This window comes from Heteronotia binoei, chromosome 5 (assembly GCF_032191835.1).
Source record: "Heteronotia binoei isolate CCM8104 ecotype False Entrance Well chromosome 5, APGP_CSIRO_Hbin_v1, whole genome shotgun sequence".
Classification (NCBI taxonomy): domain Eukaryota; kingdom Metazoa; phylum Chordata; class Lepidosauria; order Squamata; family Gekkonidae; genus Heteronotia; species Heteronotia binoei.
Genome location: NC_083227.1, coordinates 101,909,062 through 101,932,582, shown reverse-complemented (window position 1 = coordinate 101,932,582; position 23,521 = coordinate 101,909,062). Strand labels below are relative to the sequence as shown.

Genomic DNA, 23,521 nt, shown 5'->3' with positions numbered 1-23,521 from the left:
CCTTCCCTTCCTCTACCCACAACAGGCACCTTGTGACACAGGTGGGGCTGAGAGATATCTGAGAGAACTGTGCCTGGCCCAAGGTCACCCAGCAGGCTTCATAGATCAGTTTATGTTAATGTACAACTGGTGGCTTGATAGAGAAATCAGTTTAACCATCTACTTCAGATACAGAAACCGTCACAAAAAAATCAAATTATTCTTTGGAAAGCTGAAATGAATACATTATAAAGATTTTTTAAGTGTTAGGGTATTTCTGCATGCAAACATAGTTCAGCATTTTCTTTGTTCCTGACACACTTTCACCTGAAGCATTCCCACAAGTGGTTGCCTTCCTCCACTTTTTCTCTATGTTGGGGTTTCTCTTGCACATGCTCCCATGAAGCATGGTTGCCACCAGTGAGTGGCTGGTAGCAGTGGGAGACTGGCAGGATGTGTGTGCTGTCACTCAATGTTACGATGTCATTTCTGAGATGAACCTGGAAGTGATGTCATTGCCACTCTAGGATTCAGCAGAAATTTCACTATAGAGTTTCTGCTGAATGCTAGAGGGGGATGATGTCACTTCCTGGTTTGTCCTGGAAATGACATCACATTGTCAATATGATGGCAGTTTCCCCCCTGCATTTTCCCACCTCCATTCTACAGAGTAGCAGCAGATGTCAGAGGGTTGCCAATGGGAGGCCTCCTGGTATAGGTGGAGACCTGACAGCCCTGTTTTTTCTATCATACCTTTCCTCACTGGTGAAGTGGAGATGCACCGCACCATCTGTTTTTTCTTTTACACATGTGATATATTAACCTAGCAGGATAATACAAGGTGGTGTTCCAAGGACAACAGAGTTCCACCTTTTCTAGTCTTGAGAATGCATTTAACCTCCCTCCTCCCAAAAAAACCCTCAAGCAAATCTGTTTAAGCTTATTGGAACTCCCATTAAAGCAGGATGGGGAGGAGGACCCATCTCCATGCTTTTCTTCCAGTTTCATTCATATACTCCATCCCTCCATCCTGTTTTGCCTTCTGAGCAGGGATCCTGCCTTATCCTGCTCCCCTGATTCCAGCCATTTTGGTGATCCCTAGTTTCCCAGATAACTGGGAACTGTTTGTGTGTGAATGAAAGAGTGAGAGGAGCATGGAGCCAGTTTCTCCTCCCACCTCCACTAATCCCCCTGTAACCTGGAGGGTGCATTAGCAGTCAGACAGCAGGTATCTTTCCTAAACAGTCACATAGCCAGCCTGTTAAAGAGGCAAAAGGACATGTAATAGCCAAGCATACCATTTTACTGTAAGACAATCTCACCATGGGGGAAAAACCCACTAAATTTATGATCACTTGCTACAGCAGTATATTAACATAACAGCAAGGAGGACACAGCCAGGAAAAATGTAGTGTTGCTGCTGGCAGGGGGGTGGTCCAGGGTCAGTTCTTGGATGTTCTGGTGTATGCGCTGCATTGATGTTACCTGGAAGTGATGTCATCACATCGCTGACACTGGGAGTAACATTCTAGTTTTGGGGCAAGACTATGGTTTGAGCCTAATTTTACTATAGAGTTTTGCCCCAAAACTAGAGTGCCACACCCAACATTGGTGACGTGCTGACATCACTTCTGGGTGATATCACTATGTTGCATTTGGGGGCATTTGCATGTGGGGTTTCTTCCCACCAGCCAGCTGGCTGGAGATGGAAAAGGGCCCACAAAGGCAGGGGAACCCATGCCCAGACCAGGAGCCTGGCAACCCTAGGAAAATGGCAGCAGCTCAGGAAGAAAGGAGATGAGAGGAAACAGGGTGTAAAAGTGGTTGCATGTCTGCATGACCTTTAGAAGTACAGCAAACTGTACAAAAACACTACAGGTATTTCTGCACTTTAATCAGGTTGTGCACCCTTTGCCGTGTTAATTACTTTGCCAACAGGAATTATCGGGCCAGATTAAGCACATCTCTATATAGAGGTAGAAATATTGTCATGGGTTCTTAGGCATGAGAAGGCAAGAACAAAGGAACAAAGACAGTGGTCTCCTGTGATTCACATCATGGTCATGGGTAGAGTTGGGCACGGACTCAAACCCAAGCCAAAGTTCAGACTGACCTTTTCCCATTTTAAAGCTCAGAAGGCATGGCTTGAAAGCCAGGTGGTTGGCGCAGACATGAGCTTTTTCCCTGGTTCAGAACTTCTGGAAGATAAATTTCACTCAAAAACTTTTGCATGAAAAAACTGGTGGGGTGGTACTTTATAGCCCTGAAAACACAAGCTTGACAGGCAATGCTGGTGACCAATTAGAGACTTCCATTTCCACTCATTGTAATGGGAGAGGGCTTTGCCTTCCCTGAGATGCCATGCTGCAATTCCTCCCCCTCCTTTTTCTTTCTTTGCTATAAAGATAGGCAGACATGGGTAGGATTCATTCCCTTTCACATAGTGTTTCTGTTCAGCAGGATCTTCCTGCATGAGGTCTGCCTCAAGAGTTTTCCTTCCTTTTTTTCATTTCATTTCGCTTCACTCCCCCTATCTTGTGTTGTATTAAGACAACTAGTCATTGCTGGTTTGGGGTTTTCTTTTTCTTTTTTGGTGCTTTGGAGGGGGATTAGTTCAATGGGATTTCATCTCCCCTTATACACACAGTTACCTGCTTTTTCTTTTGGGGGAGATCTGTCTTTCTGCACTCTTAATTTACTGCTTTTCACTGGAAACCCCCCACAGACCTGGTGATCCATGTTTGTCTGTCTGGCTCCTTGCACCCAGCTTGCCTTGGGGAGCTTCTTCCAGATTGACTGCCTGGGGTGCCTTACTGCTTTGCTTTTCAACCCCCCCTTTGGGTTGTGTCTGCCTCAGTTGCTTCAGCATTATTTCCTGGGGTTCCCTCACTCTTCTTCAACTCAAATACCACCCCCAACTCCTCTTTTGAGGTTTTTTTCCCTTGTCTGGAGTCTGGCCCCTTGGGTCAGACCCCAAACCCACCATCCTGCCTAACCCCTGAGTTCTTTCAAGCCAAAGCAGGACCCAGATGGGATATTGTATCTCATGCCTGAGCTACACCGGCAAACAATCGGCCAAGTATCCATGAGTTACAGGGGTGAACAGCCAGGAATGCCCCTCAACAGCTAGAAGGGATCTACGGTCCAGGTTATTGGGGCTCAGCAGCTCGACAACACAGGAGATGCAAAAGGAGGCACCTCCTCTTTCTTCTGGACTCTCCTATGGGATTGGGGGAGGAGGAGGGCAGTGGGCATGGGGTGTGTGACTTAACTTGCCTTCAACAAGCCTGCCGGGGAGGAAGAGCCTGTGTCTTATGCAAAACAAAGTTCAGAGAGAAAGAAGTAAGCATGGGGGCAGCCAGAAGGGAGAACGGAGAAGTTAACCACTTTCTGATTGCATTCTTAGGCAGCACAATCAGAGCATTTTTGTTGAAAAATCCCAGCAGAAACTCATTTGCATGTTAGGCCACATACCCCTTACAACAAGCCATCTGGAACTGCATTCCTTTGGTTGCTGCTCCCCCCCCCCCCCCAAAAAAAAAAGCCCTGGAAACAAGGATTTTTATAAAATCCCCCCACCTCAAGTAGAGGCTTCTGAATTTTTATCATCAAAGCATGGTGTTTGATGGCCCTTTGGGACAGACACTGCCATGCCATTGCCCTCAAGCCAAGCAGGCATTCAGTGTGACAACTAGCATGGGTAAACATCACACCTTTGAACCCTGGTCAAGCCAGCTGGAACTCTGGTCAAGCTAGCTGGAACTGTGTTCCTGTGTGTTCCTGCTCAAAAAAAGCCCTGAGCACAATCAACATTAAGGTACAGGGGGTCACACCCTGGAGTCACCACCCTCCTCCGAAGACTACTGAGAGGTTCAGGGGCCTGACACTCCTCTCTGAATTTTTCCACTGTCAATGCCTGGGATTCCTTGTTCCTCTGCATCTCATACACTCACCTCACCCCATGTCTTGTTGGGGTTCCCTTTCTGCTCCTCCACAATATCTCAAAATGTTTCCTGGGTTTTCTACCTGATTTGTTTCATGGTCCTTGGCTTGGGGTTTCCTCTTTCCTTTGCATATCAAACAACTACCTCACCCCACCATTTTCTTGAGTTCTGCTGCCTATGCTGTTGAAGAGCTGCTGCCTGGGGTTCCCTTTCTGCTCCTCTGAAATACCCCCACAGTTTCCTGGGTTTTCTGCCTAAATTTCTCCACAGTCCTTGCTTTGGGGCTTCCTCTTTCCTCTGCATCTCAAACACCCTCTTCATCCCACCACTTTGTGGGGTTTTGCTGCCCACACTGTTCAAGAGTTCCTGCCTGGGGTTCCCTTTTTGTTTCTCTACAATATCCTGCTTGCGGCCCCCCTTGTGATTCTGCACACCACACAAAATTCAGGCACAAAACCCAGATCTCCTTCTAATACGTTTGAAGAAATTGTCTATAATAAGATAGATAAATTATTGTGCCCTATTTCTAAGATGTCAAGGATAAAGATATTGGTTACAGATCGTATTAAGGAGAGAGAAGGTGCATATTAGTTACAAATCAGGAGATAGATTTCTTTTTAGTAAGAAGGGTTTCTTGAAATGTTCTTATCTTGGTGGGTAGTTGAGCATGGAATTCTCAATAAGAATAGGCATGTGGTTTTTTATTCTTGGATTACTTGTTGGTAGGCAGACAGCACAGTTGTTATATAAACTGGCAGATTTGTCTTTGGTATGTCTCCCAGGAGAAACTGCTTATATTGAGAGAGACAAAATACTATGTTGTATTTTTCTTTTAGCTTCTTAAGGATAAATATATGATTTTTTTGTGTCTATGTTAATGAGGATAGTGTTAAAGTAACAAACTAGTCTGTGTTTTTAACATGGTTAAGCCAAAGCAGCTAGTTCCATGTTGAGATTGCTCTGACTTGTTTATACTTATATGTGTTGAAGAAGAACTGTTTAGACTTGTATTGCAAATAATAGTTTAGTAAAAATGTTTTATTATGAAAGATAAAGATTGTAAAATATATGGAGAACTCTATGCTTGCAGGTAGAACAAATTGGATATTTTATTTGGAGGTAGAATTAAAACTGATATATTTGTATTTTTATTTTTTTTCCTGCTTTTCCCATTTTGTATATGCCCTCCCCCCTTTTTTCTATGTTTATGCTTCTTTCTTTTGTAGTTAAAACCAATAAAAATTATAAAATAAAAAAATCCAAATAAATAAAACCTGTCCCCCCCACTCCCCTGATGGGCCTATGACTGCGGCAGAACTGGGCCTGGGGGAAGGGGAGTGACCACCGGGGAGAAAGGCTCACTGTGCTGCCTGGCCACCTTCACCTGGCTGCCTTGGGGTCACCTGTAGTTGGATCCCTGTCACTCCACTTTGGCTTGAAGATGGATTCTTGTCACTCCATTACTTCACTTCCAACTTTTTCTCCAAGTGGCTGCCCAAGGGAACCAGGGTGTACACTCAGTCAGGCCAGCATTGGCAGAGGAGGATGTGCATCCAGGTCTGGTGCCAGGAGAGTAGGTGCAAAGCTATGCAGGCAGCCAGGCCTTGTTAGAACAGAGGTTGATTCCTGACTCCTTCACAGGCAGCTGCTAGGTGACATTTGGTCAGCTTCAGTTCCCTCAGAGCTGATCTCTCAAGAGCAGTTATCAAAAGAGCTCTCTAATCTCCCACCTACCTCACAGGGTGTCTGTTGTGGGGAGAGAAAAAGAAAGGAGATTGTAAGCTGCTCTGAGACTCTGAATGAAGGGTGGGGTATAAATCCAATATCCTCCTCCTCTTCCATTGGCATTATTAAAACTGAGGGGCCTGTGAGCCCCAGGGTGGCTTTGGCACACTAGAGTGACATGGGGGGGTGCAGCTGGAGACACATCACTGAGAACACTAGGAGGACCCCCTTCAATCCATGGCCACAATCAAGGGTGAGCAGCAGCGGCAGCCAGGATCACACCCAAGCGAGAAGAACATTCTAGACCTTACCTCTGCCATATAATCTTACCTTTTTTTGGATTACCTTACCTTCAGAGGCGCACCGGTTCTCAATTTTGCTTTAAGGAACAGTGACAGGTATGTCATTACAGAGTATTCATCCGCATAAGGGTGAATAATTTCTTCAGGAGTGATGACCTGACCAATATCAATTACAGCACACATTAACCAGAAGTAGAACTCACCACACACATTTTCACACAGCTGAATTATTTTGTTCTCTTAAACAGTGACCTTGTTTACAGCCTTAGTGAACTGTTCCCTTATAATCAAGGGAGCTGTTACAGCATTACAAATAAAAGCTTAGAAACTGAGTGAGGTTGTGGAACAAACCTCCTTGTAGCCTCCTGAACCACTGAGGCTTAGTAACTGCTATCTGAAGCACTTCCAGTCAAAGAACCTCAGGTGGCAAATGATGGGGAAATTCCTTTTTAGCCAGAAGCTCTGGAAAATGGCTGCCCATCAGAATAGACAACAATTGTCGAGATGGACCACTGGTATGACTTGACACAAGGTATTACCATATGGTCAAAAACTGCTCCTGAAGGTCAGAGGAACACAGAACATACATAGCAGGGCACTACATAGGAACCGCAGTTTGAGAGGGCAGCAGGAGAAGCCATCCCTTTGCTTTTATGAAAATGTGAACTGAAGAGCTTGTGCAAGGAAGAGAGTTCTTGCTTTAGACCCATATATCCCCACTGCATTCCGAAGGATCATCTGACCAGTTGCCCAGATTTTCTAGGGGAAAACAAATCTTTTGGTGAGCTCTTTGATTCCACATTTGGTAAGATTCCACATTTGGTAAGATTCAACCTATGTAACCTTAAATTTTATACATCTTATTAAAGATAGCATCCAAAAGCTAACTAAAGCCTGTCAGAAGGGCTTTGGGGGAAAGCAATAGATTTTATACTGTGCTGTCTAATGTATTTAGTAATACTTTATTTGGTGCTCTACTATTTATCAGCTGCTACATTTGTGTTTTTGCAGTTTAATGTCTTAACTTGTTTTATGGGGCTAATTCTAATTTTGGTTTATATCTTTGAAGATCTGAAAACAGAGAGCACCTTGTGAAGCAGAACTTTCCCACCTCCCCCTCCTGCTGTAACTCACTGAGCCCCCTGAAATTTTGGTCTGAGGGGGTCACTATCCCCCCCTTCACAAACAGCATCATGGCAAATGGGAAGAAGTTAGCAGAAATAGGTGATAGTAAACTCATCATTTTGTACAATGAACTCTAAGATCACATTTATAATAGAAAACTGGGATACACATTTTTAAAACATTAACAAGATTGCTATATTCTACAGAGACTGCTTTCAGCAGCAGTCATGATGATTAACACATGCTCTGGCCTAAACCCTCTAAACAGAGAGAGATCTTCAGTATAGCACCTGCACACCACTGGTGGCAGGAATTCACGCTTCGAAAACTCTTTAAATAGAACTAGTTGTGCTGTTCTTACTTGTTGGTAGGATGTATAGCTGAACCCAAGTGACCAACAATAAGCAATATATTATAAGAGAATAGGGCTGCTGAGTCCCCGGTCCGGGCAGGGGTTCCCCTGACCGTGAGGTTCCCAACCCGCCAGCCCACGTTGGGTCGGTGGGGGGAACCTCCACCTACGTCACTGGCACAATGATGTCACCCAGAAGTGATGTCATCAAAATGGCCCCTCTAGGCGTTTCCGGGAAAACTCTACAGTTTTCCCGGATGCTCTAGCCATTTGGGAGGGAAAACTCTATGGTACAATAGGTGGAAGCAGGGGACTTGGCGACCCTATAAGAGAACGTAAGAGAAACCATATTGGATCAGGCCAGTAACCCATCCAGTCCAACACTCTGTGTCACACAGTGGCCAAAAAAACCCAGGCGCCATTAGGAGGCCCATCAGTGGGGCCAGAAGCTGTCCCACTGTGCCCCTCCCCCAAACACCAAGAATACAGAACATCACTGCCCCAGAAAGATAGTTCCAACAATATTCTGTGGCTAATAGCCACTGATGGACCTCTGCTCCATATGTTTGTTCAATCTCCTCTTGAAGCTGTCTATGCTTGCAGCAGCTACCATCTCTTGTGGCAGTGAATTCTATATGTAAATCACCATTGGGTGAAGAAGTACTTCCTTTTAACAGTTCTAACCTGACTGCTCAGCAATTTCATTGAATGTCCATGAGTTCTCGTATTGTGAGAAAGGGAGAAAAGTACTTCTTTTATTTTATTATGTTCTATCAACTTGCTACAATAGCCTCACTTCTTGGCAAACTATTTCCCTGCCCATCATATTCCATGATTTTCATACTTCAGTAGGTTATTTAGTTTTTCTTTTAAAAAGCTAGGGTGAAAGGGGCAAAGAACTAACTGTGTTGCCCTAGAATCAGCATGCAGCTTTAGTTTGGCAGTTCTACAGTCAACATAGAGCAGATACTTTGAGCTTCAAGCTCATCAACAAAACTCAGGATTAAAGTATAATGAAGAAGTCTATTTTTGTTCAGACATGAAGCCCACTTTTGCTTACCTGAGGCACACCCAGCCAGTCATCTGCTTGTTGCATAGCTTTACGAGCATTATCAATACATTTCTTCGGGTCCCAGGCTTCCCAATCTGGGCAGAGACCTAAGGGACAAATTTTTAGGCTTAAGACTTACTGTGTTTCACTTCTGGCCAAGGTGAATGCTAACTGGAAGTTCTACCCATACCCATTCAGAAGAAAGAAATATGGAAGTACACCTCCATTGCAGTGAAGTTAAAGACCAGCAGCCACAGCAATTTCTCAGTTGAATACTTCCTAGTGTAGAATTAATTTCTTCCTAAATGATATACCGTAAGTTGAATAGGAGCTGAATACAAGCAGGACATTTCACAAATGAAAGAACCAAAGTCATGTCAACATATGCTTGCTAGTAAGACTTCAGGCTGGAGTCTAGTGCAAATGACAGTTCCTGATCTATGACAGTTCCTGACAGCTTCCCTTAGCAGGTGCAAACCAGTTCTGTCCAGAGGACTTGTGCTTAGGCAGAATGACCCAGCACTGTGTGCTGATTGGTGCTTGTATATAGATATATGTATATAACTGAGGAGAGTTTGTACATTGTATCCTCCGCTATCGTATGTGTTGTCTGGCGAAGCATTTTGATCAGTGTATACCAGGACAGCTATAACTTGTAAATCTGTAAATAAATGTATATAGTTAGCACAAGTCAGTGTGCTGTATATTCTTAAGCCTCTTGAACCCAGAGCATACCAGTGAATACGCCAACAGGGTTATTGGCCCAGCACGCTTCCGCTGCACTGTGCTCTGGAGATTCTGAAAGAGGCTGAACTGCTGAGGTGACCTGTGACTGAGTGGAAGTCTGCAGCTGCCGCTTCTGGAGCTGAGGAGGAAGATGGGCTCAGCCAGGCTCCTGATAACAGTGTGGAGGACGAGTGATTCTGAGGACCAGCTGCCGTACGGAGATGACAGCATGGCTCAGTCACCAACTGCTTTGCTGGTGGAGAAGCTCACTTCTACCAACTATAATGTGTGGGCTCTGCAGATGGAACATTATCTGAAGCGTGAAGGTCTGTGGATATATGTCGATGCTCCCCCAGACCCTTAAGCTGCTGGGGACGATGTCAAGAACAAAAAAGCTCTTGCGACCATCATTTTGAGTGTGGCAGACGACCAGCTTGTGCACATATCTGGTAAGCTGAAGGTTAAACAGGCGTGGGACAGTCTGAAGGCTGTGTATGTGCAAAGTACAGCTGGGTCTCTGATATCAATTACCTGTCGCATGTACCGGACTGTAATGAGACAGGGGGAGTCTGTGAGGGCTCATTTAAACACTTGGGCTGACTGCTTTCAGCAACTGAAGCAATGTGGAAAAACTGTTCCAGAGGAGGATAAAGTATTTATTATTCTCAGTTCCCTGTCTGTGGACTACAATATGCTTATAACATCCCTGGAATCTACAGAAGCTAACAAATTAACCTTGGCTTATGTTACTAGACACCTGCTGGAAGAGGAAGACAGGAAGAGGGAGTTGTGTTCCTCAGAGACGTGGCAGCGTTCCAACGTGGAGGAGGCGAAAGGGGCCAGTTGTGAGACCAGCAAAGTGGAGAGTAAAAAGCATGGAGATGCGTCTCAAATTGCTCTAAGAGTACATAAATGCTTTTGTTGTGGATCTACAAAGCACCGGAGATGAGCGTGCCCGGAATGGAAGAAGAAAGGCATGACACAACTCTTCACACACCCAAAAGGCCACATTGGTGGTCACAGATGTGGCTGCTGTACCTGGAACATGGATTTTGGACTCTGGAGCATCTCAGAACTTTTGCAGAGACGAACTTTTGCTTCAGGACATTTGTTCCTCACCATTACAACATGTGAGTCTGGCTGATAGCAGGAACTCTGCTGTATGGTGTCAGGGCAGTGTCAAATTCCCAGCACTGCAACACACTTTTAAAGAAGTGCTGTGTGTTCCTGCTTTGGAAAACAATTTACTGAGTGTGCTGGCTTTGGACAAAGCTGGTTTTACCGTGACTTTTGTAAGCAACTTGTGTAAAATAATGAAAGGTGCCCGGGTATTTGCTGTGGGAAGGTTGCAAAACAATGTTTATGTTGTAGAAAATTCACCTGTGGTAGCACAGGTGGTAACAAATAACAAACCTCAAGACAATTGTGTGCACTTGCCTCATTACAATTGTGTGCACTTGCTCCACCGAAGCCTGGGGCATGCCAATTTTAACACTATAAGCAAAACACTTGCTACTGTGGGGCATAAGGGAGTGAAAGAATGTAAAGAATTTCTTGACTGTGAAGTGTGCGAACGCACCAAATCAAAAGCATTCCCGGTTGCCAAGAAAAGTGATAGAGTGTCTGCTAAACCATTGGCCTTAGTACATGCAGATGTGATCGGACCTTTCCCCAAAAGCCACTCTAATAGGAGGTTTGCCCTAATCTTAGTTGATGACCGTTCCAGGTTCTCAATTGGTGTATGTGGTCAAACAGAAGTCTGAGGTGTTCACAACTATAAAATATTGGGCATGCAAGGTACAAAAACAATTGGGTGAAATATGTGCTTTGCAGACAGACATGGGAGGTGAATTCATGTCTTCTGAATTTCACAAATGGTTACATGGTATAACTCATAGAGTGGCAAATGTGTCAACACCGCAGGAGAACGGTGTGGCTGAAAGAAAGGAGGGAGTTTTGCAAGATATGATGCAGTCTATGCTCACTGATGCTGGTTTATCTGTCACTTACTGGGATGAAGCATTGAAAGCTGCATACTATATAAACAACAGAATTTGGACCAAGTCCATAGATAACATTCCTTATAAGGTGTTATACAACAAAAAAAAAACCAGTTTGGGACATTTAAGAATTTTTGGCACAAAAGCCTGGGTAAATGTTCCTTTAAACCAAAGGAGGAAATGGGGTGCTCACTCTAGAAACCTTATATTTTTAGGCTATCAGACTGGAATGAAGGCATACATTCCAGGCATACATGTTAACGCTGAGCTTTAGCAGGTCTGCCAATTTTGGGGAAGACCAGAATTGGTACAAAGTGCATGATAATGAATTGCCTCCACAGGTCGCGCTCCCCTTATCAGAGGAAACTTCGCCAAGTGTAAAACAGGAGATAGTGCCTTCTAGGCAACAGGCCTTTGAGAGTGAACAGAGTAAGCAAAAGGTGCCTAGAGTGTCTACCAGAAGTACCAAAGGTATACCTCCAGTCAGATTTGGGTATGATACCACCACTGTAAATCATGTATATGTCAGAGAACCAAAGAGTTACCAGGAAGTGTTAACTTTGCCTGGGTCAGAAAGGCAAGCTTGGCAGACTGCCATGCAAGCAGAACATGATTCTTTTACTGAAAATGAAGAGTTTACGCTAACTGATTTGCTTGTTAACAAAAATGTAATCAGTTGCCGCTGGGTATACAAACTGAAAGCCTTACCGGAAGGTGGGCAACAAAGGAAAGCCAGGCTAGTAGCAAAGGGTTTTTCCCAGATAGGAGGTCAGGATTATGACGAAGTATTTGCCCCTACGGTCAACTCTCATACCCTAAAAACAGCATTGTGCAAGTCTGGGATTGAGAAGATGCAGGTGCATCATTTTGATTTCACAACTGCGTATCTAAATGCCCGAACAGATGAACAGCTCTACATGGAGCAAATCCAAGAGTTTGAAAGTACTAACAAGAACCTTGTGTTGAAACTAAACAAAGCCTGATAAGGCTTAAAGCAGAGTGCCAGGGCATGGAATCAATGTCTAAGCAAAGCCTTAACTGATCTTGGGTTCACACAGGAAATTGCTGACCCATGTATGTTTAGCAAAACCATTGGAAACACTAAATGCTATCTGTTTGTTTTTGTGGACGTTATATGTTTTCTGTTTCATGAGGATATGCAGCTGTAATGGTTTATAAAAACAACTCAACGCCTGTTTAAAATTAAACATTTAGGCAGCATTCAGCATTACTTGGGGGTAGACATTACAAAGAACACAAATTGATGTTTTGAGCTCAGTCAAGAGCATAAAATAACAAAGCTGCTGGAGGAATACAACATGACTAATGCAAACTGCATTACTACACCAATGACCACAAGCTATGGAAAAGAGCCTGATGACAAAGTATTTGAAAACAAAACTTTGTATCAATCATTAGTTGGGTCCCTACTGTATATAGCATGTTGATCAAGACCAGATATCTGCATTGCAATTCATACGTTGTGTCAAAAGTGTGCATGTCCTTTTATGAGAGATTGGACTGCTGCAGAAGGGTACTGAGGTATCTCAAAGGTACTGCTGCAAACAAAGTGGTGCTAGACACTACCTCAGCGCAACAAGTAACAGCTTACAATGATTCTAGCTGAGGAGATAGAAAAGATGGAAGGTCCACAACAGGTTATGCTGTGTATGTACATGGAGCTCTTGTATTGTGGAAATCTTTAAAACAACCACAAGTCTCAACTAGCACTTGTGAGGTAGAGTATTCTGCATTGAGTGATTGTGTTGTTCAGCTGGAATGGCTATATCAACTATTAATAGACCTAAACATGAAATGTAACTTACCTATATGTGTATTTTGTGACAATACTGCTGCTCAACAGTTGGCAAATGCACAGGGTGTCAAAATAAGAAGCAGACACATTAACATTCATTATCAGAACGTCACGGAGACTGTACATAGAGGTTTAGTTATGTTACAGTACTGTTCTTCTGATGTAAATGTAGCAGACATGTTCACTAAGTGTTTGAATGTGGACAAATTTGTATCTCTGAAACAAAGGCTGGGACTCACCGCCTGAGTCTTAGGGGGAGTGTCAGCATATGCTTGCTAGTAAGTCTTCCGGCTGGAGTCTAATGCAAAAGACAGTTCCTGATCTATGACAGTTCCTGACAGCTTCCCTTAGCAGGTGCAAACCAGTTCTGTCCAGAGGACTTGTGCTTAGGCAGAATGACTCAGCACTGTGTACTGATTGGTGCTTGTATATAGATATGTGTATATAACTGAGGTGAGTTTGTACAGTGTATCCTCCGCTATCGTATGTGTTGTCTGGTGAAGCACTTTGAACAGTGTATACCAGGACAGCTATAACTTGTAAATCTGTAAATAAATGTATATAGTTAGCACAAGTCAGTGTGCTGATTATTCTTAAGCCTCTCGAACCCAGAGCATACCAGCGAATACGCCAACAAGTCAATGCAGACTCATTGCCATCTAGAGATTCCTCTGATCAAAACCTCTAACTGCTTACTAGACAGCATCAACTGCTGGGCTCTAGCACTCAGTTCTGCTGCTCAAGAGATCTTTCTTCTAATAAAATATTTATTTGCTCCAATATAGCCTGGCAAAAGATATGCTGAGATCCAAGAATATAGCAGAAAGTTATTTTCCTAATTAAGTCTAGGCTTTTAAAAATGGAAAGGACCAAACAGTATAAAACTCTGAGGATGTCAAACACCAACCTAAAGTTGTTTTGCCATGCTGATTTTTAAACATAGGTTTATTAGAGGGCAAAGTACAGAACAACCAAAACAGGAAGACCAAAAATTTACATCAATGATCTCTATTCACTTGAGGGCAACAGAACTGGTAGCCAAGTCTGATGCAACAGCTCTACCATAGGAAGCACAAGGATGTTATATTTTTCTGTATTTCTCTAGAATTTCAGACACCTATGCAATACTTCCTGGAGATGAAAATCAGTTTAATAATAAATGTGTAGCAACACAATTAGATATTTAATAATCTTTCTATGACTTTAGCCCTTGGGTGCCATGGTGATGCATTATAACCTCCAGCAGTGTTTGGATTCTCTCAATATGAATATTACACTAAAATCTTTTCATCCTACTTGTGATCTTAGGGCAGCATCTATGCCACTAGCTTTCAAAGCAAAGCCACCAAACGACCAGACTATTAGTGCCATTAAGAAAGAATGGAAATATGTACATAGAAGATTCACCTGGAGCACAGCCATCAACAAGAGCACCCAATGCTTTGCCATCTTGCCAGTTTTGCTTGAAGTTAGTTATTGGAAAGCAGGGGATTTTGTTCTGAATCCAGCCTAGTAATCTCTGTTTTGGAGTCTGTTTCTTGGCATTGTCATCTCCCCTCATAGGCATAGAGACTGAATAATGGAGGATAAGAGTCCATACTAGTCCTAGGATTAGTTTCAAGTTACCATCAACAATAGCTTTACTGTCTGAAAAAGAAACACAAACAGGAAGTAAATGGTGTAAAACAATGCATTTAGTAAACTGAAGATATACTTTATACATATAAAGCTGCCTTGCCCAGAATCAGACCCTTGTCCATCTTGGTCAATACTGTCTACGCAGACTGGCAGTTGTAGGATTGCCAATCCCCAGGTCCCAGTGGGGATTCTCCCACTTTCCCAGGCTCCTTCCTGCCCCCAGTCAGCTGGCCAGTGAGGAGAAGCCCCACCCCCACAGCCTCCATGTACCTTTCCACCTCCGGAGGCTTCGGTCTCCGATTGAAAGGTGTGTCTTGGGATGGTGTGTCTGTGTTACTTTGAAGAAGTTGGCAGCAACTGGTGAGTAGAGATGCCAATCCCTCGCTTCAGAGTCACCAGAAAGGGAGGGGGGAAGGTAAATGGCTGCTGGGCACGTCATTATTTCCTATGTGGAGATCAGTTCTCATGGGGTATAATGGGAAATGGAACTGGAGGTATCGGGGGCTGTTTTTTTGAGGTAGAGGCACTGAATTTTCCATATAGCATCTAGTGCCTTTCCCCAAAATATCCCCCAAGTTTCAAAACGATTGGATGAGGGGGTCCACTTCTATGAGCCCCAAAAGAAGGTGCCTCTATCCTTCATTATTTCCTATGGAAGGGAGGCATTTAAAAAGGTGTGCTGTCCCTTTAAATGTGATGGCCAGAACTCCTTTGGAGTTCAATTATGCTTGTCACACCCTTGCTCCTGGCTCCGCTCCCAAAGTCCCCAGATATTTCTTGAATTGGACTTGGCAACCCTAGGCAGTTGGCTCTCCAGGGTCTCAGCTAGAGGTCTATCAGGCAATGTTCCCTCTAAGCTGCAGAGGCTTGTGAGCAAAAATTCTACTTTGTGAGCTACTGACATTAAAGTTGTGAGCTACTGCATAAATTAGTTTGCCCTAAGGTCATTTTTCCTGAGCTAAGACAAAAATGTTTGAGCTGGAGGCTAAAAATCTGTGAGCTAGCTCATGCTAACTCAGCTTGGAACACTGCTATCAGGTATCTCCCACTAAATTATTGTTTTAATGGGAGATGCACTGAGAGGTTGAACATGAGACCTGCATACAAAGCAGATGCTCTACCACCGAGCCACAGCCCTTCCTACTTTAGCAGTAAATCCCATTGAACTGTATTGAAAGGTGGGCTAGCCATTATCTTGATGAAAATGAATAACATGTACCTTCCCCAGTACATAAACCCAAAGCCTCTTGCTAGGTTAAGTGCACACAATATGTTTGTGTAGTTTCACTAGGCAGCTGTAGTTGTGATAACTTGTGGCTAGCTATGCCCATCTTTTAGCAGGCTTCTAAAAAGGTTGACTTCACTGTTTAGTACTTCACCCACCTTTCTATGCTTAACTGTTTCATGCTCAGTTAATGCAGTTTACTGCTGCAAAGTATAGGCTGAAACAAACTAGGATGTGTTCTTAGCATTTAAAATGGCTGACACACAAATTATAATAGGTAAAAACTTCCACTGGATGAAAAACATTTGCTTTTACAGATGGCTGTAGTTTCCCCTGTAATTTTTTTTATTTGGGTCCTGTTTTATGCACTGCATTAACATCTATATGATGAGTCTACCCTTCTTGTGTCAAGTATTTTGTCCTTCTGTCACTGAAGTGTTAAAATATTCCACTGCTGGTAAGTTAGAAATTCCTCAGTGCTAGGATCAAAGATAGCCCTAGACACTTTGGTATTATGAGCAGACAGATGAGTCTCACAATTTTCACTAAAATGATATGTTGATACGTTGACAAGCTGAATTAGCTTCCATCCAAGTCTGTTCAAAGGAGCAAATCAAATGCATGCACTGTTATAATACCTATTGAGATAGTAAGCTAAAGATACCTAGAAGAAGATAATAACAGATAATTACATATCAATTGTGTAAACATTTCATTCAGCACTCTTAACCCATAGCAAAACCCAGTTCACTCTAACAAAGTTTAAAGTGTGATTTTTTTATAACCAATTTTTCCTACACAACGTGAGGACCGCTTAAAACCCCACCTAGTACTCTGACTCACCAGGCACTGTTTGCCACCCCTGACCAGGGGTCATTTTGTAGAAAAATATGTGGTGGAGCTCACCCAGGAATTGTTATGCAGCTGCAATACTATTCAATGGACAAGGAGGTAGAACTCTCAGAAGGAGGAGGTGGAACTCTCAGAAAGGTTCAGGAGCTGCAGTCCTGTGAGCTCCTAGTGAATCTGAGGCCTGCCCCTAACTGATCATTATCCAGTCCTGGACCACCCAGGACAGTGCACTAGCCAGTCAGCAAGATTCTACCCATACATCACCTACCACCATTCGGTTTTACTGCACTATTTATGGCTCCAAACAGTGAGATATTGCATAGGAGATTAAGAACAGAGGAATTACAACCCAATGTAATTAATTGTTATCTCAAACAACTTAGGCAAAAAACCAACAGCGTGTGATAACTAACAGGTATATGACCCCAAGGAATAATTTTTAAGGAAATCTCAACACAGGAGAGACACAGGCTAAAACTCTTAATAGTTCAAAATATTATAGCAGAATTGTGTACTGAACTGAGAGATGATATGGGGATTTTAGTCATTTCTACTCATATAATTAAAAATAGAGTGAGCAAGCTTCAAGGGTTAACGATCAGGAAGCTCACAGAATCAGAAAGCTACCAGGGCCCAACAATTTACACCTTACAGTCAACTCCAAACTCAAAGTTTATATGCTGCTTCTTCTCCATTGAGAGATTACTGGCTGGGAGGGATATCTGGGGTGTGTGTGTGGTAGTAGTCAAACCTTCTTACAGAAGGAGCAGTTCGGAAGCTGGTTCAGGTAGCTGGCTCCAGGTTGACTCCGTCTTCCATCCTTCCGAGGTTGGTAAAATGAGTACCCAGCTTGCTGGGGGGAAAGTATAGATGACTGGGGAAGGCAATGGCAAACCACACTGTAAAAAGTCTGCCGTGAAAACATTGTGAAAGCGACGTCACCCCAGAGTCAGAAACAACTGGTGCTTGCACAGGGGACTATCTACCTACTAAGCCCAAATAACCTTCTTTAATGTCACTGCAAATATAATAAAACACTATCTGACCCAGAAGTGAACTAAAATGGATAGATGCCAGTCAGAAGAGAAGCCTGGGAAAGTATCTGGAAGGAGAAGCCAGAGAGACTGACTTGCAAAGAACCTTCTTCCACCCCAAAGCAATGCATCATTTATAACAGGGATGGCCAATGGTAGCTTTCCAGATGCTTTTTGCCTACAACTCCCATCAGCCCCATCCATTGGCCATGCTGGCTAGGGCTGATGGGAGTTGTAGGCAAAAACATCTGGAGAGCTACTGTTGGCCACCCCTGATTTATAACAATGGCTTTCTCAGAAAAACAGCATCTCACTTTGAATTAACCCCCCTCATCCGCAATCCTGCTTCTCCTTTTTGGTACATTTGCTCTTGTTAGCATATTAGCACCTAGAAGTGTTTCCCATCCTGTATTTTGGGGTGGTGGTCATCAATAAATATTAACACCCATTTCACATGAGTACCCAGCTTGCTGGGGGGAAAGTGTAAATGACTGGGGAAGGCAATGGCAAACCACCCCGTAAAAAGTCTGTGGTGAAAACTTTGTGAAAGCAATGTCACCCCAGAGTCGGAAACCACTGGTGCTTGCACAGGAGACCTTTCCTGCCATTGTTTTCAATCTTCTACAGTGATGCAGGCTCTTCAATCAAGTTAATCCGAACGTCACATTAATTTTAATTATACTTCTGCAATCAAGCAATATGTGAACTTCCTGAAAGAGTTCTTCCCAATCTCCTGATTTCCTTATCCAATATTTATGAGCAATGGAATCATTTCAGCATTACACCTCAGATGTCTGAGATTGGGAAGAACGTTTTCAGGAAGTTCACATATTGCTTGATTGCATAAAATCAGAAGTAAAATTGAATTTAATTTGACTTCCGGATTAATTTGCTTGAAGAGCCCACACCACTGTGGAAGATTGAAAACAATTGTAATGAAGTAATACCTGGGGTCTTCGTATGGGCTTGGGCTGAGATATACAGCACAGGACTCATTTATTATATTGCCTAGTGTCAGGTTTTTCCATATTTTGTTTAAACCGTCACTCCAGTATTGCTTTGTATTACCTATAGAGAACCAACATGCTTTCTCCTATACTTTTCCTTGAAGCCTCCAGTCTATTTTACACAGACAGAAAGTCTCTGTAGTTATGCTTCAGGTCTCTAATTCAAGGTCATGTTCAGCTCATAACAGCATAGTTTTATGCTGTAGAGACACAGCTGCAGAGAACTGAAGTTGCTTTCCCAGTTATAATTCAGAGACAGGCTTCAACCAAAGAGGGCTACAGTTGTTACAATGTTAGATTTTGCCCCCCAAGTCGGAATAAAGAGATGGACACAATTAGATTGGTGAAACTATGGGCCACTTTATTAAATAACACAGCAACGGCAAGGGCAACCGAACTGCGGCCAGGTCAGGGCCAGGGGTCTCATCAGATCGCTCTCCTGCCCTTTTTCAGCGAGTGAGAGACCCGGCCCCCCAGCCGGAGCTGTGAGTCACAGCTCCCGTTAGGCAGGCCCAGCAGGGAGGCTCACACCGGAGGGCCCAAACTCTGGGCCCGGCTCCTCGGGGAGAGAGGGGGCACCCAGCGGCATCCCCAAGTGGGGTGGCACCCTAAGCCACTGCCACCCCCGCCTACTCCCACGCACTGGCTCTGGTCACTGCGAGTGCGCTGGGGTGCTGGGAAGGCACCTGCCTGGGGTGCTGGGAAGGCACCTGCCTGGGGGACCACGCACCTTTGGGCCAGCACACACTGCACACAGTCAATATAGTTTACCCAAGCACTGACTAGGTCAAGATTTGCTGGGTTTTAAATACTCGGTAGCATAATGTTCCCTCAGCTTATTTTCTGGGTCCCATTTCATTTTTACATCTGTACATACATATGATGGGGAAGACAATGGCAAACCACCCCGTAAAAAGTCTGCCGTGAAAACGTTGTGAAAGCAACGTCACCCCAGAGTCAGAAACGACTGGTGCTTGCACAGGGGACTACCTTTACCTTTTTACATACATATGAAAGCTCCAAGACAGTGGGCATCACCACAAAACAGCTGTCATCTGGGGGCCTAATCCCCTCCAAATGTTTTTTCAATCAAATAAAATATTGTGGGAGTGGAATATTTTGTCTTTTTTTAGGGACCAAGAAATTTCAGTTAATGATGGTATAACTGGAAATGTCTGAAGAAGTAACATGGGGTAGGAGTTAACAACTGAAGAGAAAAACAGGTCAGAGAAAAGAAGGGACAAGTATGAGAAATGACAGAAGGAAAAAGGAGTGTGAATGGAGCAAAGTTGGAAAAAGAAGAATGGCACTTCAAGAGGGAGAATGAGGCAAAATGGAAGCGGGCAGCAAGCAGGCACCAGAAAATGTTGCTAGACACCCTGGTGCTCATAAGTGCCATACTGGGGTCATTGTATGAGAGGCAAATATCGCCCTTGCTTAGCAGTGAGGATACTAGATGAGCTTTAAAGTTAAGTACTGTATTTAGATACCAAGGAAAACACTTAAAGGAGGATAAGAGAAATATGTGTGCTACAGCCTTATAAACACACTCCTGTGAGTAAGTTGCACTGAAATCTTGATTTATTTCCAGATATACATGAATAGTATCAGGCTCTTCTAAGAATCGTTTCTTCATGGTATGTGAACAGTCACAACACTAAGGAACCAGATGTGTTTGCTAAACTCTAGTAAAGCTGTTCAGATCCTCAGATGTACAAAAAGCTATACAACACAGGGCTTTTTTTGTAACAGGAACTCCTTTGCATATTGTGCCACACACCCCTGATGTAGCCAATTCTCCTGGAGCTTACAGTAGGCCCTGTACTAAGAGCCCTGTAAGCTCTTGGAGGATTGGCTACATGAGGAGGGTGTAGTCTAATATGCAAATGAGTTCCTGCTACAAAAAAGCCCATTCCACTGGGTCCATAGTTCTAGAATCACACCAACTGAGAGTGATCTCATGATGCAAAGCAGAGGTTACCTCCTAGCATCATCACATTGATCACATTACCTTTTTTCCCTGACCAGTACCTACCTATACATGTTAAATGCTGAGTTGCTTCTAATATTGATCTCATGAGGAACTACTTGTCAGAAAACACTAGAACCTTAGAACTATAGTATCAACATTCAGGTTAACTACAGTGCTTTCTATACAGCTACATTACTTGAAATGTTCCAATTCATTTAATATCAAGTCCAGCTATATTAAGAAGTTGTTAGGTTAGGAAATATTTCAAGCACAGCAATTAAGAATCTACTAAGATCACAGGAAGTATCGACTATTTTTATAACTGGTTTCAACCTTGGCTTTTTAAGGCTTCTGGTACTATCTTCCTTTGGCCCTGTTATCTCCTAAGTAATATACAAGTAAGTCGAGTGTGGCTGCAGAAGCATAGCAGAGAAAGGCTTATCACTATCAGTGACAGACCAGGTTCAGAAGGTTCAAAACATTCTGTTTCAGCAGGCCCATAGCCACATAGGGCTTATGTGGGCACTGCCCCCTGACTTCCAGGTTCAACCCCCCCCCCCTTTGACTTCCAGGGGGCCCTCTGGGCACAGCCTGCTTTTTTATTTTGGCCATGGCTGAACCGACAAAGTTTCATCAGCAGCAGCTGGAGCCTGGAGAGGTGAGCAGGGCACAGTGCATAGCAGCAGCAAAAACAAACACAGTGCAAAGCAGCAGCAAAAGTAAAAGGCAGATAGGAGGAAGGTGGAGGAGCGGGAGGTGGGTGGAATGGGCCGGGGGGGAGGCGTCATATGGAGCTGCTGGCTGCAAAATGTCAAGAGGGGGGAGAGGGAGGCTTGCACACAAAATGCAAATCCTTGTTCTCAAGGAAAGAACCTCCCTTTGTGAGCAGTGTATCTCCCTACCACCAGCAACAGTAGCTACAATTAAAATGGGAGATGTCCATTTATTGACCATCTTCACTGGTATAGTAAATGGGCTGTTTCAAAGCCAGCCTAGAAGGTACAACCAGCACCCACCCTCCCCAGGTGTATGAGCCTAAGCTCCTCCTTATTACCCCACCCAGTCCTTTAACATGTGCTTCCCTGGGACTGTCCTACACCCCAGAAAGCAGTCAGCTGCCTATGTTTCATCAAACTACACTCACAAAGTAGATAGAAAGCACAGCGCACAATCTGCCATTTTCCTCATCACAGCATAGCTTGGGGAAGAGGTGCATACATCTAAGGTTAGGTGAAAGATAACAGAGCATTGTTGGGAGACCAAGAGAGAAAGCCAAGTATCTCCTGGACTAATCGTTGATTAGAGGGAGAGAATTGGTAGTGCAAAGCCTGTGTAAGTACTATCTAGCTAGGGAGAGAATCTAGGACTGGGAAGGAGAGGATCATCAAGGCTTCCCACTGCCAGGGTGACAACCCCATGTCAAGAAACACAGCTGCACCTGGACATTGCCCAACTGTGGGAGATAAGAGCACACCAGGCTCACCCACCAATGGTGACCAGTTTGATGTTCTCCTTGTCCAGGAACTCGAGTGCCACTGATACATTCTCCAACTGCATCTGTGGGAATGTGGGTCTTCGGTGGTACTTGCGGTACATCTGCTTCTGGCTGAGAACCTCTAGCAGGGCGATGAGCAGCAGCCCATCATTCAGGTCGTATTGCAGGTTGCTGATGCACTTGTTCACACAGCAGAGGTGCTCATTGCACCAGCGGGTGAAAGTGTCCTGCTGAATCTGTTTCCAGGATGCAGAATCCGACAGGTCCACCACGTCCTCCTCGGTCACCTGCATAGCTGTGGAGTCTGGACTGGTGTTGCTCTAGCCCAGGGGATGAAGTTGCTCCTGTTCTCACCTCACTGGCTCCAATCTGCTTCACTGCTAGCTGGGGCTGCTACTGATTCTGCTGTCACCACAGTAGTATCTCAACCTGTTCAAGTTGATTTATTTCCTCAAGGATCAACACTTGAAAAACCAGGAGTCCAGGGTTATTTGTAGGGTGTTAAATGTGGACTTTGGCTTTAAAATGCCATGGTCAATTGTTAAATTCAAAGTTTCCTTATCACCGTTAAAGTAGTCTGCTAAGCATGTCTTTCTCAAGAAGTGTTGGACTTCAATCACCAACAGAAAGGAATTAAATGAACAGTACAGAAAGTTCAACTGGTTTTGGTTTCACCTTAGAGAGATTGACTACCTGTAGGTTTTGGGCGATATTTTTCTTCTCTTAAGGTATGGCTTCTTGAGCTCTGTAGCTCTTCTCTGATTTCAGTTCTCGGCCCAGACCTAAAACATTCTCCTCTTTCCTCATTATAGAGCGATGGAAATTGTCATGTGGCAGTCATGTTGAATGAATGGAAGTTCTATCCTCAGATGTAGCTATCTAAATCAGAACCAGTGGCAGACTGGGTCTAAAAATATTGGTTGCCAGGAGACAAAGGGGGCCCACCCACAACTATAAGGCTATCATTTTTAAAAAAATAAGAAATAAATAATATTTTCAAAAAATACACAAGGTACAATTAAAACTTTTGTGAAATAAATCATAGGCTATGATTTAGCCTCCCAGTTAACATTCAAGTAAGACAAGATGAAGATGTCACCACTTGCATTAAAGGTCTGGGGAGGGGAACCCTCTTAAGATGTCAGTTGCCTCAACTCAAGGGACTGTACATATACAAAACTCACTGTTATGTATGTGAGTCAATATGGTTATCAATGGTGTTCCTGCCTGGCTCATTGGAGCCTGAGGGACTGAGCTTGGGGACTTGGGAACAATGGG

At 43.8% G+C, this 23,521-nt stretch overlaps 1 protein-coding gene across 1 annotated transcript; it reads right to left on the bottom strand.

The window, feature by feature from the left end:
* Window positions 1-196: 196 nt before the first annotated feature.
* On the bottom strand, window positions 197-22,536 carry LOC132572028 (filamin-B-like). Its single transcript, XM_060238816.1, has 5 exons — window positions 22,236-22,536; window positions 14,428-14,667; window positions 8,488-8,585; window positions 5,999-6,106; window positions 197-211 (listed from the first exon to the last, which is right to left on the bottom strand). The coding sequence occupies exons 1-5, from the start codon at window positions 22,534-22,536 to the stop codon at window positions 197-199; spliced, it is 762 nt and encodes a 253-aa protein (XP_060094799.1).
* Between the last annotated feature and the right edge of the window lie 985 nt (window positions 22,537-23,521).

Excerpts from the sequence above, each read along its gene's own strand:
- LOC132572028 (XM_060238816.1), bottom strand. The coding sequence starts at position 22,536 with ATGCAGGTGACCGAGGAGGACGTGGTGGACCTGTCGGATTCTGCATCC. Across the intron at positions 14,668-22,235 it reads CATCAAACTGGTCACCATTG|ACAGTAAAGCTATTGTTGAT; the intron begins GTGGGTGAGCCT and ends TTTCTTTTTCAG. Across the intron at positions 6,107-8,487 it reads ACTGGCTGGGTGTGCCTCAG|GTCATCACTCCTGAAGAAAT; the intron begins GTAAGCAAAAGT and ends GATATTGGTCAG.